General features: G+C 39.8%; 1 protein-coding gene across 6 annotated transcripts in view; it reads left to right on the forward strand.

Moving 5' to 3' along the window:
• Hecw1 (HECT, C2 and WW domain containing E3 ubiquitin protein ligase 1) overlaps positions 1-19,634 on the forward strand; it is a 272,667-nt gene that overhangs the window by 80,975 nt on the left and 172,058 nt on the right. For 2 of the 6 annotated variants that reach the window (XM_036187474.1, XM_036187475.1), the window contains exon 2: positions 5,354-5,411. The exons of the other annotated variants lie outside the window; for them this stretch is intronic. In XM_036187474.1, the coding sequence (XP_036043367.1) occupies positions 5,385-5,411 (27 nt within the window). In that variant the 5' untranslated portion in view covers positions 5,354-5,384. The remainder of the gene's footprint in view (positions 1-5,353; positions 5,412-19,634) is intronic. 6 annotated transcript variants of the gene reach the window in all.

Genomic DNA, 19,634 nt, shown 5'->3' on the forward strand with positions numbered 1-19,634 from the left:
TTATGGTTGTCCACACTCAGCTCAAGTTTGGGCAGTCACACTGATGAGACTTTATGGATGTAGCTTCTGACATTACTAGGAGACAAAAATCTCAGAGCAAACTCCCTGATCTTCTGGCGTATGGTATTTCTGCCTCTTCTTCCACATTGTTCCCTAAGATTTAGGTGTGGGGGTGTTTTGTAGATAGATAGGACTGGCCTCCACATCTCTGTATTTTGATTGGCTATGGCTTTCTGTAGTAGTCTCTGCCTGTTGCAAAGAGATGTTTCCTTGCGGAGAGATAAAGAGTACACATATCCATGGATATCAAGACAAATGCTTAGATTGTTGCTAAGGTTTATATAGGATTGGTAAAGTAGAGGTTGTAGGTTCACCTCCAATATACATAAATTCACTAAGGCTCTGTAGTTAGCTAGGTTTCCAGTATCAGCACCATTTCCCTCTTGTTGAGTAGGTCTTAATTTCCATTAGAGAGCTGTTGGTTACCACAAAGGTATGCATGCTACTACTAAACCCTTAGGGTTATTGTGGCATGCTGATCATTGGTATGATTCATAAGCATCATAGCTGGATAGGACAGTTAGTTGCCTCTCTTCTTTGGAAGCTTGCATGGTGACTTCTGGTACCCATGAAAGCTAGTCCTCAGGGAGAAGGCATTTAGGTCAGTTCTAGCTCAGGGGCCTCTGGGCCCTGTTTCAAAGTGCATGGTGTCTTTAACAATAGGAACTTACTTTCTACCTCTGGGGGCAACCAAGGGCAATAGAAGTAGGCTGTGTGTTTGGGGAGTATCTTGGACAGCCCTGACCAACAACTCAAAAGGGATTCTCATGTCTGGTATTGGGGGTTTTGCTAGGTGATCTTGGCTCTTGTAGAAAGCATTGTCAACCCAGATAAGAAAAGTTCATTATATACATATATGTATGTAAATATACAGAATTATGTGTATTATAGTTTTTTATATAGTTAATAGCATGATTCCTTATGGCCTTTTCAACATCCTAATTGTTATTTTACACACATTCCTCCTTCATCTATATTTATCTCTCTCTCCCGTCCCAAAAGAGCCATCCGCTTTTCCCAGTTTACCCAATCAGATCATTTGTCAGCAAAGCTTCAAATCTCACCAGAGTCTTGGAATGTTGACATCATATGATGCTTTTTTTCTTTTCTGGAATAGGCTAATTTGATTGATTTCATGTTAACTTTGGCTTCAGGGGAAGAAGAGGTCATTCAATCAAAATGAAGACTCGTGAACCAAAATGATACCTAGCTTTAAAAGCACTCATAGATTTCATAAGCATTTTTCTACGCTTGGCATCTCTGTTTAGCTCTTTCATGCTTGTTCTTAAAAAGGTTTCTAAAGTATTGATAGTATGTTGTTGCTGAATATTCTATGTTGCTGTCCAGCTGCAGCCTGGGTTCAGGTCCTGAGATAGGGAAGGGGCACCAGCATGAAGACATGAATTGTCCGACCATCAGTTGAGTTTCACACAAGTGGCTGGCCCCGAATAGCCCCAGCTGTCTTTGTTTATACATAAAAAACAAGCACGTTTTTCCGTAGTAACAAACAATTTTTTCCCATCCTCCAATGTTAACCTCAAGCAAAAACAAGTATGTCAAATATGTTTTTCCCAACTTTTACATCAAAACATCCTTAAACCCAAACAACACATCCTTTTGCTAGCTTGACCAAATATTGAGCCAGGTACATCCTGTCTTTACAAAACTAAAAGTGATAAACATAGGCACACATTTTCAAGAACAACAATATCGTTCAAAACATATTTACAGAAATGGGGGTGATCTACCTCTGATCCTGTCAGCGCTGAATCAGAACAGCTCCCGGGTTCTGAAGTGACAGCTGGCATCCCCAAACAAGAATCTGAGAAGCATCAGCTCCCAAAGAATTTTAGGGGAAGATATTGAGAAAAAATGGGGTTTCCAGGAATGATCTTATCTGTCCCATGCATGATTGACAAAATGACACGAAAACCGCCAAGAGAATCATCACTATTACTATAAAGAAGAGAGCATGCAGGCTGCGTGGTCCCAGTAATATTCTGCATTGTCCCAAAATCTACTGGTCCTTGCCAAGTGAGACTGTCCCCGTGGGTTTTTGCCTTTTCCGGAGACCCGTTGGACAATTACCTCATATACTGTTCAGAAATCACACCGCACGGCTCCCAACAATTCTAATTTCTTTTCTGCTGCTATGATCAAACATCCTAACCAAAAATAATGAGGAGGGGGAAGCTTATTTCCATTACAGGTTTCAGTCCATCACTGGGGTAAGTTAGGGCAAGAGCTCAATCAGGAACTTGAAGCAGAAACTAGGGAGAAATACTCCTTGCTGGCTTGCTCACGGGTTCATGCCTGGCTAGCTTTCTTAGGTCATTCAGGACTGTCTGCCAAGGGAATGGTGCTGCCTACAGTTCACTGGGCCCTCCTATATTAATTAATAATCCAGACAGTGCCCTGCCCCAAGATGTGTCTACAGGCCAGTCTAATCCAGGTGATCTCTCAGTTGAGAATCCCTTCTCAGACAATTCTAAGTTATGTTGAGTTGACAGCTGAAGCTCACTGGGACACTTGACCTCTCGTCAACCTGACATATCATTTTAGTCCACAACAATTCATCCCTTGTCCTCAAGATCTCATGTTAATATCATACTAAGTCTTTAAGAATTCTACCACTTTAAAAATCCAAGGTCTCCGATGGGGATGTGGGTGGGTGGGAGGAGTGTTGCAGGGAGGCTGCAGCCAGGATGTAAAATAAATAAGGAAATCCTGACTGGATTCTTGTAAATTAATTTTTTTAAAAGCTGCATACTTATTCCAAATGGGGCATTAAAGGAATCATATAAGCAAACCCAAAATTTAGCAGTGTAAATCTAAATCCTACAGTGCAATGTCTGACATCTAGGATTCATTGTATAGTTTTCTGGCACCAGAAGGGCTTGGGCAGCCCCGCTTCTCCAGCTCTGCCATCTGCAGCACATACAGCTTTCCTCTTAGGTTCCAACTGCCCTTGCCAGATATCTCACTGTCATGGATCTCCAATATCCTGGGTTTCCATTGCAGCCAATGCCCTGTCTTCACTAATGACATTCCCTGTCCTCTTCACAAGGACTTCAACCTTGTCACACCTTGACAAGCCTCAGCTGATCTCTATGACCCCCTCATACCTTTAAAATCAGTATCAGCTGGGCAACTCTTTCATACTATTTGCTAAGTTTGGCTGCCATCTGGAAATGCAGCCTTGGCCTCCAAAGACCACAGTGTCTATGTGCCAAGCCTGAGAAATAACTTTCCTATTTTCCCAGTGAATTTCACCTCAGTGATGTTGATCTCTTACTAATCATAGCTGATTCTTCAGTCCCAGCTAATCACAAATTCTGCACCAATATATCACATAAACACCCCCTAATCCAGTTCCATGTGTCTTTACTTTCCTTTGAAACCTCACATGCCAGGCCTCAATGGGTTGCTTTTCTCTCAGAATTCTTATATTCCAAGCTCCTATTACAACAGTCCATTAAACACACACACACACACACACACACACACACACACTAGAAAGAAAGAGAGAGAGAGAGAGAGAGAGAGAGAGAGAGAGAGAGAGAGAACACTCAACGGCTTTTCCACATTAAAGTTCCAAGTATTTTCACAATCTCCCAACAAAGTAGTACAAATGGCCAGGTCCATCACAGCAATATGCCATCTTGGTACCAATCTCTGTTATATTTTTATCTTCTGTTGCTGTGATAAAACAATATGACCAAAGCAATTTAGGAGGGAAGTGGGTTTTATTTCAGCTAACAGGTTATAATCTGTCTTAGCTATTGTTCCATTTTTGTCAAGAGACACCATGACCAAGGCAACTCTTAGCATTGAACTGGGCCCTTGTTTACAGCTGCAGATAGTTATTCTATGGCCATCACAGAGGGAAACAGACAAGCATGGTATTAGAGCAAAGGATGAGAGCTTCATACCATGATCCACAGGCAGCAGTCAGAGAGAGTGACACTGGTCCTGACATTGGCTTTTAAAATCTCAAAGCCCACGCCCAGTGACACACCTCCTCCAACAAGGCCACACCTACTCTAACAAGGCCACATCTACTAATCCTTCCCAAACAGTTTCACTCTCTGGTGACTAATCATTCAAACATATGAGCCAATGGGGGCCATTCTCATTCAAACATCATTCTATCATTTAAGGAAGCTATGGAAGAAACTCTAGCAAGAACCTGAAGTAGAAAACATAGAGGATATTGCTTGCTGCCTCATTCATAAGCTCAAGGTTAATTTGCTTTCTTACATAGTCTAGGACCATGTGTCTAGGATATGGTATGGCCCATAGTGAACTGGGGCCTTCTACATCACTTAATAGTTGTTTTCCTCTGAGTACGTTGCTGTGATAAACCACTCTGGCCCACAGCAACTTAGAGAAGGAATGGGTTTACTTCAGTTACAGGTTCTAGTTCATCATTAAGAGAAATCACAGCAGGAACTCAAGCAGGAACTTGATATGAAACAATGAAGGAATGCTACTTGCAGGCTTGCTTGCAGGCCTCTGCATAGCTAGTTTTCTTACACAGTTCAGCACCAATGCCCTGGAATGGTACCATCCACATAGGCTGGACCCCTCCTATGTAAGTTCAAAATCAGTTCAATCCCCTACAGACATGCTATATGGGTACCTCAGTCTAATCTGATAAGTTTCTTGACTAAGGATTCATTCTGAGATGACTCTAGGCTGTTAAGTTAATAATTAAACTAACTAGGACACTGGACACTGGACATTTGGGGTAATAGGACTATACTTGAAAATCCCTGTAAGGGGACAGTACTTACTATTTGATCTTTTATATCTGAGTAGATGCCTAAGTAAGTAAGGGTACTGAAATGAAATCCATGATATGTTTAGCAGTTTAATGATAGACACAATTCCTTTGTTCTGAGTAATACTTATGCATAGCACATATCTAAGGATTCTTCTATGTAATTTTTATAAAGAAATAGGCAGATAAAACTTCTCTCTTGAAGACCCCAAAGAGACCAACTCTGTTTATTGGAAAGAGACAACATAATTTCTTATTATTTTTTAGTTCTTAAAGTTAAGTGTTAAAAATTAAAAATCAAATTATTTGTGGCATGAGATTACTTGTAATATTTTACCTATTTAGTCAAAATAATTACAATTGTTATGTGGCTTTTTCCCTTTTACATGTTTTTCTTTTGTAAGCAAAGGATGTTGGTGGGAGTGGGGCATGTTCCTCTGTGTGGGTAATGTCACTGTTTTTCTTTGCTTGGGATACAAGCTAAGTTAACCTCGTTGGACTCTTTCCCAGGAATTGATGCGCATACACGTGGTGGTTCATTATGCTGCTGCACCTGTGTAGTGTGAAGGTCAGTGTGCTTTTCTGATTATAAGAAACCATCCATGTCATTCCATTATAATCCCTTCCACTCATAATGGAATGTGCCTGAGCCCAGAAACTACTGAAGCTGCCCGGCCCAGAATTTTCTCAAGTGCAGTCTCAACATTTGAGATCTATCACCCATCCCTTCCATGACCTGCATCCCCCAAGAATCCAACTGTGCTCCATTTTGAGATGATGTTATTTGCATGTCAAGTCCTTCTTGTGTGATGTGTATGTACCATTGTCACAAGTAAATTTTTATATGTAATCAAATGCACTGTGATGATCCTTTAAAATTATATTCAAGAGCCATAGGTAGTTATGTGACAGTTAATATGGGTACTGGCTATATGCCTTGGGATAAGAACAATGCATTTTCTTCAGAGTCAGGGACCCTGGAAGGATATATGGCAATTGCTCTTGTTTCTAAAGACTTTTCATGGAAGATGCTTCCAACCAACTTCTCTCATAATTCCTGCCAAATCCTTTCCTTTTCCTTTTCCTATGCCATTGTTCCTAAAATGCCTTCCCAGGGAAAGCCTAACCAATGTCTATCCCTTCTCCTAAGGACCCAAATTACAAACACAGACATGATTCTGCAAAAGTTCACTTTGGGAACCAATGAATTTATTGGGCTTTCTCAGGGAGCCTAGGTGAGGACAAATTACTTATAGGAGTGGGGGCACTCCTCCCCCCAACAGGGTGCACCTGAAAGACCTTATCCAGCAGGGGTAAGCCCCTCCCCCCATCAGCATAGATGGAGCTCAACTTCTCTAGTCAGTTCTAGCCTCTATAGACTCTGGCCCTTTCCCAGGCTGTTTAAGTTACCAAGTAGGGAACAGCTGGATACTCAGGTAAGAATCTCACAGCCCTCTCTGCCCCTTTCTGCTGGGGTTTAAACAATCAACAAGAAAGGCTTGGATGATCTCTTGCAAGGCAGAGAGGTACAGCTGAATTTTCCAAGATGGTGGTTGCTTGGTTTGGAGGACAGTTACTCAAGACAGTCACTTACTTGTGGTAATAGCCTTTGTTTTCAGGAACTGCTGCTCATATTTTCTAGTCACCATGTGTCATAATTTACGCTGCATGTTTTCCCTATGAGGTCACTCCCTAAGGGGTAAATGAGATGTTGCATATGAGAAGGAGATGGGCTACTCAGGCTGGAATGGATGCTGCAAAGTCTCAGTTGGTGAGTGAGAAGCAGTACTTCAACTGTGGCCCACATATCTGAGCTGGAATTCCTAACTACAAGGTCCCTAACTTGCTTTGGTAATAGTTGCACAGTCAGACATTAAGAGAATCTTCATTTAAGAAAAAATAAATACTTACATTGCATATTATTTTGGAAATTTACTAAGTACAACCATTTGTATTTAGCTAGTTCTTGAATTAACCATGTAGGAAAAAGAATAAAGCCCCTTGTTGTTCAGTGTGTATTGGTTTGTGATACTAGCAAGAATGTGAGGTTATACTCACACAAAGGTGGTTTTCTTCTGCCACAGAGCATTGCTGCTGTATCATACAAAGAGCAACTTCCTTCATTAGAAAGATATGACTACTGAGGAAACCCTAAAGCCAAGTTATCTTTAGTTAGATCTCTCATTCTTCTAAATACAAGGTAAAACATTCACACCTTAAGTTCTAGATGTTGCTTATCTCCAAACAATCTTCCTCTTTGGAACCCTTGTTCCTTGATTCTTATTCTCTATCTATCTATCTCTCCCCTTTCTGCTAAGAAAAATTACCATCTGTGTTAGCTAGGAGAGGTAGGTATGTTTTGGATTAGAATTACTTTTTTTATTATTAAATTTTTTCATTTATTTTACATACCGACCACAGTTTCCCCTTCCTCCTCTCCTCCAGTTCCTTCCTCCACCTCTTATCTACCCTGCTCCCCATCCACTCCTCCTCTGTCTCCATTCAGAAAGGGACAAGCCTCCCAGGGGCATCAACAAAGCATGGCACATCAAGGTGAGGAGAGACCAAGCTCCTTCTGCTGTATCAAGACTGACAAGGCAACCCAGCATAGGGAATATGTTCCCAAAAGCCAGCTCAAGCACCAGGGACAGGTCCTGATTTCACTGTTAGGAGCTTTACAAACAGACCAGGCCACACAACTGTCATACACACATGCAGAGGGCTTAGGTAGGTAGGTCCCATGCAGGCTCCCTAGCTGTTGGTCCAGAGCCTGTGAGCTCCCAGGACCTCAGGTCAGCTGTCTCTGTGGGTTCCCCCATCATGAGCTTGACACCCCTGGTTCATACAATCCCTCCCCACTCTCTTCAACAGGACTCCTGGCGCTCGCCCAGTGCTTGGCTGTGGATCTCTGCATCTGCTTCCATCATTTACTGGATGAAGGCTCTCTGATGATAATTAGGGTAGTCACCAGTCTGATTACAGGAGATGGCCAATTCAGGCACCCTCTCCATTATTGCTAGGAGCCCTAGCTGGGGTCATCCTTGTGTATTCCTATGAGTTTCCCTGGCACCAGGTTTATCTCTAGCCTGGAAACGCACTTCCCACTGCCAATCAGGACAGCTTGTTCACTACTCTCTCCCTCCATCCTGCCCCAACCTGCCCAACTGGCTCTCTCATGCTCCCATTCCCCCATCCCCACCCCTCTGCCCCCAGTCTACCCAGGAGATCTATTCTATTTCCTCTTCCCAGGGTAGTCCATGCATCCCACTTTGGGCCCTCCTTGTTATCTAACCTCTCCAGGGTGGTGGATTGTAGCCTGGCTTTAGGGTTTCCTCAGTAGGAAACATTCACTACTTCTGAACTAGTTTATTTTTCATGTCCTAGGCAGTTAAAAGTTTAAAGATCACAAATGGGCAGCTTTCTTGATTAAAATGAAAAGAATATCTGTTTCAAAAAATTGATTAAAATGGTAATTTGTAATAAGAGCTCTACAAAAACTATGTATGAGTTAAAATGAAATGCTAAAAATAAGGAATTAATTTTTTTAATATTTAGAGTTTATATCAAAACTAAAGACAAATTCTAAAAATAACACCCTACTTGTTGGAACATGGCCCAAGAACAGAGTTGTATGAGAATTCTGAGTGCTTGTGAGAACACACCAAGAAAACAAGACAAGAGTCTTGTGATCTCACTTTCTTCTTGGAATATGTTTTCATGCTCCTTCCAGGTATAGCAGATAGAAGCAAGTCTACTTCATTACAACTGGCTATTGTTAACTGTTTATATATAGCCTCTATGAAAAAAATCTGTTTTTGCCATGTGTAGCTTGTCCTTGTCATTGTATACTTTACTCATGTGAGTCTTCTTAAACCACAGAGTATAAATTGTCTGGTGCTCTGAATAGAGCTGCCTATTGTATGAGACAAAAAGAAAAACTGCCAGGCGGTGGTGGTGCACGCCTTTAATCCCAGTAATTGGGAATCAGAGCCAAGCAGATCTCTGTGAGTTTGAGGCCAGCCTGGTCTACAGAGCGAGATCTAGGACAGGCACAAAAACTACATAGAGAAACCCTGTCTTGAAAAAACAAAAAACAAAAACAAACAAACAAAAAAAAACCTATGACTAACACACCTAAAGAATGAGCATGTATGTGTTAGGTTCAGGAAATTGAATTTGTACATAATCCTGTACTACTAAACATCCAAGGACTGGCTTAACATATAAGTACCCCCGTATCTTATAGAGAATATTTATTGTCCCACCTCCCCTGTGACATTACCATATCAGAGTCCATCAAAGGCCTTATCCTGGTCCTTTCACTCAGCTTCTCCCCAGTCTCCCTCAGTGAGAAAGAGATTAGCTTTGGCTAAATTTCCCCTATTACACAACACACCAGTCTTTTTAGTTCCTCTGAGCTTTTCGTTTGCTCTTTGGCTGTCAAGCTACAAAGAAAAGCCTTTATAAAGCATCAAATAGCACCTTTCAGATGTTTCCCCTGTTGTAGGGCCTTCAAGTCAGTAACCTACCATCTTAGTTTTGGTTTCGATGAGTATAGGGGAGTGGGGAAGGCTGCTGCTTCGATACTAGATTGTTTTGTATAGAACACAGAATTTAGAGGAGACACACACAGTCATAGCAGAAATGGTTTATTAAGAAATCATGCACTTCCAAGGATTGGAAAGTGGTCCAGAGGAGAGAGAAATGTTAGAGACTCAGTGAACTTCTTTACAAAAGACGGGGACCACTGTGGGTTGTTTACACAGTGCCAGCTTTCTTGGTATGCATATTTGTGAAGGTGGAGCATGTGTTGCAATCTTCCTCTCTGCAAAATTATGTCTTTCACATATTAGTTTTATTGCCACTTTTATAAGACCATTTGTACTGTTCTTTTTATTGTCCTGCCTCAGTTCATCGCTGAGATCTATGGTTCCAGAAATCTCTTGGGGAACTGAAGAATGCTACCTACTTCTGTCTACTTCTTGCTGTTTAGATGTGTTGGCCTTGGCTTAAAAAGACCATTAAAGCTCTCTCTCTAGTTTATCTGAAGACTAGAATGGACTATTTGGGTCTGCTATATGATAATTGGAATCCCTATATCACAAAGAATTTATTCTGCAACTGCTCTGTCTCAAAAGACTTCAATTTTTCAAGATTTAAAACACAAGGTCTAAACAAGAATAACATCATTGTACCAACCAATAGTTCCCCAAAGCTTAAAATCCAGGAAAGCCATGACCCTATACTAGACCAGAAGATAATCCTACTTTGTTCTCAGGAGTGAGTACCCCTTAAAAAAATAAATACTTGTGGTTATATATTAAGTATGTAGCACAAAGAATTCCAAGAAGAATTCTTGTTATGAATAGTAGAATAGATTTAAAAAGAAAATAGTATGAGATTATAATCACCAAGTTTGTATTATATCAATTGTGCTAAAAGAAATAGTAAAGAAATTAAAAGCATAAATCATGCTACAGCTACTGATATATTTATAAACATGATTTATCTATGCATTTAAGAAGTTAAGACTGTTTTTATTGTTTGAGGAGAGTTTTTAATGATCTTTCAAAATATTTTTATTTATACATATATGTGAGAATCTGTATGAATTTTACAGATATCACATAGCCTGGGGAGGCCAGAAGAGGGCATAGACTCCTTGGGCCTGGAGTTATAGGTGGTTATGAGCTGCCATGTGGGTGCTGAGAGCCAGATCTAGTCCTCTGCATGAGTAATGAATGCTCTTAACTTCTGAGCCACCTCTCTAACCCCTTAAAGTGAATTTTTAACAGTTTTCAGGTATCAGCAACCTGTATTTAAGATGTTTTTAAGGCAGTGATGACTCAAAATACAGAAATCATGTTTCAAATCATAATATTTTAGCTATTTCAGTTAGCATAGTTCAGGCCTCTGTCCACTCTGAGAAAGTGTCATCAAACATCAAAAGATGTGTATATCTTTGACAAGTATTTCTGTACTTCATGAGCATGCTGATTAGCTACATGTTTCAGAGTATCCAGAAATATACATTATTCTCCTTGATTGACATACTGGAACTCTTGGCTAAGCTTAATCTGTGGAGACTACTCAAAAACTTTTATTGTGTGCTAAAAGGAACTTGAGTAATTTAACAATCTTAATTTATGTAACCACTCATTTATAAAGTAATTGGTACCATATAAATGATGCAAAAACATTTCCATGAATACATATAGCCATATATAAAATTAGATGTGAAAATCAAAGATTTTTATAGTTTTAATTTATGTTTATCATCCTGCTGAAGCCAGAGTCCCAAGCAGCCAGTATTGTCTGGCTATATGCTCTGTCCTCTTTGACCCCAGAAGGCTGAATGCCCAGTGGTCTCTGGTCCTGCTAGAGCCTGAGGCCACCGGTTTCCAGGATTTTTGTTAGAATCTTGATGTGATTATTTCTTCTACAACATTAAGCAATACTTAATCCAAACCCTGCACTTCTAAGATATGACACTTCCTAGAACTAAATAGAAAACTAGTTGTAAAGTCACAAAGCCTAAACTAATCACTGGTAGGTTCAATTAGATACTCAGTAGAAGCAAAACATTGAAATCTGAAGTTTGTTGTGCAGACTTAAGGTAATACTTTTTTCCCTTTCTAAGTGATAAACACTAGAAGGTAGCCTGCTGAGATAACCTCCATTTTCCAAAGGACTCATCTAGCCCATTAAGAAATAGGGCAGAATTTTCTTCCTTTCCTTGACAGCCTCTTTGTTCTTATTGTATTGTTAACAATACCATATTTTATTCATGTGAAGAGACACTCTACCACCAGGTCGCATCTACAGTTCCCTGCTGAGATATTGCAATCATAAGAAATATGTTCCTTATCTAGGACAGTCAGCATGCTGGGTAAATGGTTAATGGGATTTGGGGAAATTGATCCATTGGTGTATCAGTAGGCTTCCTCCTAGATCCTGTTTCTCTTAGTGTATGCAAAGAGTAGGATCAAATATAGGTCTTTCCACCCTTTGGCCAAACCTCCCACTAACTGGACTGGGCTGAATTCAATTAACTGGACTGGACTGAAATATTATGTGAAAAAATATTTCAAAATACAATATTAGCCTTTTCCCTTTTAGAATGAAACTCCAGTTCTGCACTGTAGCATGAAGTGCAAGGGGTAGAGACAAGAAATGGAGGGCCTCTGGAGTGCAGGACACATCCCTCTCAGCCAGTGGGAAGTCCTCAAGAGTCCCTGATGCTTGGAGCATCCCCAAGATCCATGCTGAACTGAGTGTAACATACAAGAGGGTTAGAACACTGGTTTGAGACCCCAATCCTTCGCTCTTATTTATCCTATGTGGGGTTTGAAATGATCACTTTCATTGCCTCTCCAGAGACCAAGGCCTGCAATACTGGGATACAAATTCCTACTACAGGCATCTCTGAAGTTATTTATTTGACCTTGGTAATAAACAAATGGACAAACAAACAAAAAAACAAATAAATAAATAAAATGTCTCTTTCTTATGAAAAAAAAAAGCTTTGGTTTCTTATTTTTAAAAAAAAGCTTTGGTTTGTCAGGGAAGTGGCCTGCCTTCATGAATATTCTGGTCTTCTTCAGGATTGCCATACACATTAAAAGTACAAATGGGGAAGTGGTTTTCTTGTTTGTTTTTTCCTCATGTTTAGGGGTGAAAAAAATTTATGCCACTAGGACTAGTACCATCTCTGCATGCCTGAGTCTGCAGTCCTTAAAGGTCTTGGGGAAGTTAGAAGGAAGCAAAGGAATAAAGTCACTGCTGAGAAAAAGCACAGCTCATGCGCAGAGGGGAGAGCCAAGCATCCTTGGTTAACTTGAAGTTTTGATGTTTTAGTCCTTCAGGGGAGCTGCTGTGGAATGTGGGTGATGCACGATTTTGAAGTATGCCATGATGCATGAGCATGTGTGTCTGTCTGTCTTGTCTATGTTTCTAACCTAAGCTTGTGATCAAAGTATTTCATCATGGAAGTCTTCAGGTAGTGTGTACCAACCATAATGTCTGTCTCTTATATACTCAACACGTACATGCAGCTCCTGTTGGGCACACCCACGAATGAGCAGAAAGTTTAAGAGGTTAGAGAGGTTACTCCCAGCTGGCTCACCAACTGATCCTGGTGGATGCTGGGGTTCAGGGGCACCCGTTGGGATATACTGGTGGATGCTGGGGTTTAGGGGCACCCATTGGGATTTACTGGTGGATGCTGGGGTTCAGGGCACCCATTGGGATTTCCTGGTGGATGCTAGGGTTCAGGGACACCCACTGTGATTTACAAGTCCTTATTTCCTTTACCTATGACTTTTTGGGGAAAAAACAAATGACTATAATATTTTATTTTTATAAACTATTTTAAAATAAAATCCTTATTAAAATCTGTACAACCAATATAGAACTTTGTAACTTAACATTTTGTCTTACCACTCAACAGATAGTTTATATACATGAACTGTGCTTTTAGTAAAATATTTTTAGATGCTTACTGTCACTATAATTTTTTTTTGCTTCAAGAATGATGTATCTTTTGATGGTATATAATATCTGATGCATTTTAGTATTTTATGAGACATGCTTAATTAACTTAATATATAATTTAATAGATTTTTAAGAAGTTGAATATATGTTTATAAGGTAAGACAGTGTCAATTTGTCATACCTTTGAACAGATCTGAACTACATATTTATGACACAATAAAACAAATTTAGATCATATCAGTTTTGCTTGCTATCTTATTTGTAAACCAGCAGCAAGGACTTTCAGCCTCAGTTTCCAGAATTAACACTTGAAATGGGCTGGTTAGTAGAAATTCTCCCTAGAAGCAAGCAAAATAGGACAGGCTTCTCATTTACCATTCCTAGAGAAGTTACAATAGCAGTTCTCAAGTACCCTCCACCTCTGCCCTTTCTGCCCATCTCTCTACCTCTTCAGTGCTGGGGATCCAACCCAAGTCTCTGCCTGTACTAGGCAAGTTCTCTACCACTGAGCCACATTCCCAGCTCCTGAATCTTTGTGTCCTTGGCATGACAAAGGCATCCTAACACTAGTCTCATATTAACTGGTACTGTAAAGTGGTCCAAGATCATTTCAAATGGCCTTTACACCTAAAAATGTAGAAATAAAGTTCAAGCCCAAATCCAAAGATGAGTGCCAAACAAAGCTATTCCGAAAAGCAAGCAGTGAGCACTGCTACACAAAATCTGAAATTTATGGTCATGTAATCAAATGATGCTCAACAAAGCCTTCAAGATGAAAAGTGTTTCAAACATAACGTTCCTTTCAATTGGCACCAACAGCAGAAGTTTACTACTACAATCTCTCAAATCATAAGACCAAACTGACACAGGTCTAGATCTGTGTCTCATGACATCTGATGAAATTCTCAGCTCTTATGACCCAAACAGTGGAGACAGGCTTAGAAACAATAATAGAGACAGTTATGAAGAGAGGAAATTACTCCTGAAATGAGCATGAAAAAAGAGTAGGGAGTGGATTATCTGTTCGAAAAGGAGTAGCCCAGGAGATTAATTACTCTCTATAGAGAGGTCATTAACACAACACCCAAGAGCCCACATTTGTATGTCACCAGTTTTGTTTGTTTGTTGTTATTTGTGGTTCTCAGATGTACTCTACTGTATATAGTCCAGGTGGAGAAGGGAATCTGGTCTTCCTCTGCCAACTGGCTTCTTTCATATGCTAATCTTGACACTTCTCTCTCCAATCCCCTTCTCCTGCCATAACTGTCCCTAAGAGATGTAAATCCCAAAATCTTTTTTGGGGATGAAAAGCATGATGGACAATCTATCTTCAATAACTGTGTCCAAGTTGATAAAGGGTGTGGCTTTTGCCTAAGACTACCACAAGACTCTCCCTACTTTATCGATTTAAAAGGAGGAGTTAGATTTCTTGTATTGAGTCAGATGGAATTTCTGTATCCTAAGGACTTTAGTTTGAAATGGTCACATATCTTAGAGGACACGGATTTTTACAAAACTAAAAAATCTGAAATTTGGGTATCAATACATGAATATGTATATCAGTAATCCTAGAAAGGGTGATGATCAGGGAAACCACGGCCATACTAGTTCCAGAAGAACCATCCTGTGCACTAGGTTGTAATCACTTGAATTGTTTGTTTGGTTTTTAAGAGTTGGGTGACCCACAACCACCTGTAAATCCAGCTTCATGGGACCTGACATTCTTCTTGCCTCCATGGGCACCCACAAACACATGCATACTCACAAATGAAAATAAACTAAGTCTTGAAAAATAAACCCCTGAAACATAAGGCTAATGGTCTCAGTAAACTGAATTATTTAAAAGCTGCATACAGGGCTGGAGAGATGGCTCAGCCGTTAAAGGCTAGCTTCACAACCAAAAATAAAAGCTGCATACAAAAACATATTGTGAGCCATTTCCTCTATACTTATTAGAAAGCTTCTAAAAATATGTAATTGTAGCTTGGAACAAATCCAGCAATCAGAAGAGTTAGTGAAGTCAGTCACCTTGTTTAAGATGGGAACACTTAGATGTCCTAATGCTTAAGAAAGTGGGAAGGGGTAATACCAGGAAAGGCAGCATTGTGTTGTTTTTTATTTGGGTGGTAAAAATGGTCTCATTCTGCTGAGAGCTTACAGGCTCTCATGCATGGGCCTAGGATTATTATTTCTACAGAGAAAAACAAGAGGAGCCGAGCAAGGGGTGTTTTGTGATGTAGGAGTCAACAGTCATTAATGTGTTACTTATCTTTGCTTTTTAAAGAGAAGTTTGAGAGCTTCCATTAGTTTATAGGTATAGGTGTTCTCTGGGTCCTGGGACACCAGGCAAGTTCCCTCGGTTTGGAGTCACTGGTTTTCTCCTGTAGATATGAACTTAGCTGTTTGGTTTCCCTGCAGTATGAGTATGAAAGACATGGGTGTGCTTAGGACCATTTTGAGGATCCAAGTGTGTGTGTTTGTGTGTGTGTGTGTGTGTGTGTGTGTGTGTGTGTGTGTGCGTGTGCGTTTATACATTTCTTACAGTGGCTTACAAGCATACTTCTCTACATTTGATTTGGGATAGCTCTTGAAAGGTGTATTGTTCTCCTTTCCTGACACACTCTATCAATTTTCTGGACCAGAGGAAATGAATAGTGTTGCCCAGAAGTCCTATCAGGGAGCCAGCTGAGTTATGCCCTTGACTGGCTAAGGCATCACAAGCAGACCCATAGTCCTAGGTAAGAGCCTGGAGCTGTTTGCCTTCTGCCCAACAGGTGATAGGTTTGACCCTTTGCCAGTTTCCCCACACTTGTATCACCTAGGGAATGTTGGCTGCTGCCTTATGTCTAGGTAATTCTGCCACAAGTAATTTCTCAATAGGAAGCAGCATTCTCAGCACAAGGATAAACTGTTTTTTGCTGACTTGCTTACAGCCTGTCCTAGTAACTGTTCAAGAGTATCATTCTGATGCAGCACCCCTAGATCAGAGCCAGAGCTACTAACACAAATCAAGGCCATTGCCCTTGAACAATTTCTTACCCTGTTCTCTACAAAGTTGTCTTGTTGAGATACAAAATCTATCACTTTCTTTCTAAGTAAATGCTTTTATAAAAGGCCTGAACTGTCCTTAAATATGTTTGTCTTTTCTCTCTTAAAAGAAATTGCACTTCTGTCTAAAACCAGAGAGGGTAGAGGGAGGGACTTGTGTGGAACTCAAGGCTTGATTTTAACCAAGCTGTGCACAAGGCACAACTATTTTCTCATGGCAGCATGTAGTATAAAACATGGGTGTCATCTAAGTGTTTTGTGTAAGCACTGTAGAATGAATTATTTTGTTCAGGCAAAGGAATTCCATCCCTATAAGTAGTCACAAATGTCTCTTTTCTTGTATTGTTGAGTTTAAGCTCATTTTCCCCTTTGTTAGCAAGAACTAAATGTTCCTTTGCATGGTTTTTGTTTGTTTGTTTTCCTCTAGTGCCCATGTGCATTGTGCAGAATTCTTAGAGAATGGAGCATTGCTAATATTCTACAGCATCTCAGTTTATCACTGTATGTCACTGCTGAGTTAACATGTACAACCATGCTTCCTTGATGCAGATTCTTGTTTACACTGCTTCAGATAACAACTGACTGTTTTCATGATCACCATAGAGTACATACCATGAATCAGTGTGTATTTATTTTCCCTTTTCTCCTGATGATTTTTTAAAAACCCAGATGTGCAAAGTAAACAATTTAGGAGTATTTTATTATTTAAATGTCCAGATAGAGACTGACTTGGCTCAAAGAAGCCTCATGAACTATTAAGAATTAGACATCATACCCTGGAATCAGGATCCTGTGTCACAGCTCAGTTCATCTTAGATTATTTGGATTGAGACATGAACCAATCACTCATTATTCATCCAGAAACTACTTATTCAGTGTTTCCTTTGTATTACACATAGTCAAGGTACTGAGGATACAACTTTAGGTGAACAGGTCCCTGCTTAGTAGGGATTTCATTCTACTGAGGGAAAGGTGTTAGAGCATTTTAGAATAATCAGGATAGAACATTCTCTAAGAACCTGAAGCACTAAAAGAAAAAGCAAGGCAGACCCATGGTCACTCTGATACTGCATAAAAGTACAGCCTAGTGTTTACCAAGTCTGTGTTCATCTCAGTGGGATCATTTTACTTGGGCTAGTGAGGTTTTTGAGATTCCATTTGCTTGATGTTTTTCCTTTTGAAAGGAAAATTTTTAATAAAATTTAAAATCTTGGCTTCTTTTAGGGAAAAAAGGAAAGCCCTTGTAACTATTTTTGACCATGATTGGCAGAAGCTGAGCCTGGAGGACCTTGTAAGCTTAGAGGATATGGGGGTTTGAATGAGAAATGTATCTGTTGTCTCAGATATCTGAACATCTGGTCTTCAGTTGGTGGTGCTGTTTGGGGAGGAGGTGCAGCCTTGCTGGAGGAAATATGTCAGTGAAGGCAGGCTTTGAGTTCATAGTTTCATCCCACTTCCAGTTCTCTTTCTGCTCTGTGTTTCTGGTTGAAAATGTGATTTTTCAGTTTCCTGCTCTAACTGCTATGCCTCGTCACCATGATGAACTCTTATCCCTCAGGAGTCATCAAACAAATTAACTCTTTTCTGTAACTCTTGGCCAAGGTATTTTTTATCACAGTAATAGAAAAGTATCTGATACAGAGAATCATTTGAGTTTTAGAAGTCTCTGTTCCCATGACCTCACCTCCCTATTGGCCTCAGAAGGTGACCCTTGTCTATTTTGATGCCATCTCTACAATAATTGATTTCCTCCATCTGGACTGTGAGCCAGTATAGGTCTCTTTCTTAGTAGAAGTTCCTTCTGGATTCTCTTCTCTTCTGAATCTATCTTCCAATCATGTTTTAGAGGCTTGACTCTTCTTGAGGGTTGCAAGGAGCTATAAGGTGCCAAGTTATCACAACCGCAGGCTATGTTTTCTAGATTAACAAAAGAGCCTTGTTTTTGTAATCACTGTTTTTACAGCCCTTAATGGGACAGGAGATTCAGTGGATTTATAAAATTTTATTTATTCCTACTCGCCACCATTGCAGATCTAAAAATAAAATATGCTCCTGGAGATACAGGTTCATTATACTCCTACCTCATTAAAATTTCAGCCTGTTCTGTGGTTATTTCATCTTTCTGGTACAATTTTATCTTTAAAATTATTCTTAGTCTCCTTTTCTCAAATGTAATTAGCTAAATAACATTATGATATACCAATTACTGTTTGCCTCATTTCTACATGGCTTTTCAGTGTCCAACGTTATTACTTTACAGATAAGGATATGATCACAGCAATCAGCAGTGCACTGTTATCTAAGCTAGACTCCTTGTTCCCTAGGATACATTCTTTGGCACCCTGGGCTCACATTACAAGTGTCCCAGCATCTAGCATGTCTCAGCTAGTTCAAACAATGTTGGTCTAGTGTTAACTGACTTGATCTAACATACTGAATATTTCCATTGGCACATTGCTATCATTGCTGCATTTTGATAAGTCTATTCTAAGCATTGCTTAATTCTAGTTTTACTTAATCAGCTTTCCCTATTCCATACTAAATAGATTCTTTGCAATGCTTTCTTCCTATTGCATGTCTTTATTTCAGAAGTACATCCGAATTTTTTTCCCCAGTCACTGTACCTATCACTGAGAAAATGTTTGCCCTCACTCCCAATGCTATGCTTAATTTTTCTAAGGATGAGTTTCTTTACAGCCGCTCTTGTACAAATGTTACTACATCTGAGACCCAACATCTTTTGCATCATGTGAAAGCTAAGAAAGGGTTGGAAACATAGACTCATGAGTGGAAACCAGCAATCCTAAATTACTATCTACAATTTAATAAGACTTTAGGAAACTAATCATGGACATTTGAATTGGAAAAGCAGCTGTTTACAACCAATGTCATTCTGTTTACTGGCTTTCCCCGTGTTCTGACAACGTCTGCCATAAAACTTCTATCACCAGTCTACTAGGAGTGTTCTCTGACTATTGGTTATGAGTCCCCAAAGTCAGACATTCATGTTATAAAATTTTATCTTTGGTAGTAAGACTGTTTGGCCAACAACTCAATTAAATGTCACCCAATTCCACTACTAGAAGCTTCATTTGGTGACAAGAGATGGCTAGCTGGGACTGTCTTTCCCCATTATTTGGTGATTTCATTTAGATAGTCTTCATATATGTATATATTTTAGGAATTTCCTACTGTCTTAAGTTTCTATACTATCCCCCAAATGCTCCTTAATTTACCTGTCTCTCCCTGT

The sequence above is a fragment of the Onychomys torridus genome, chromosome 5 (assembly GCF_903995425.1).
Source record: "Onychomys torridus chromosome 5, mOncTor1.1, whole genome shotgun sequence".
NCBI lineage: Eukaryota > Metazoa > Chordata > Mammalia > Rodentia > Cricetidae > Onychomys > Onychomys torridus.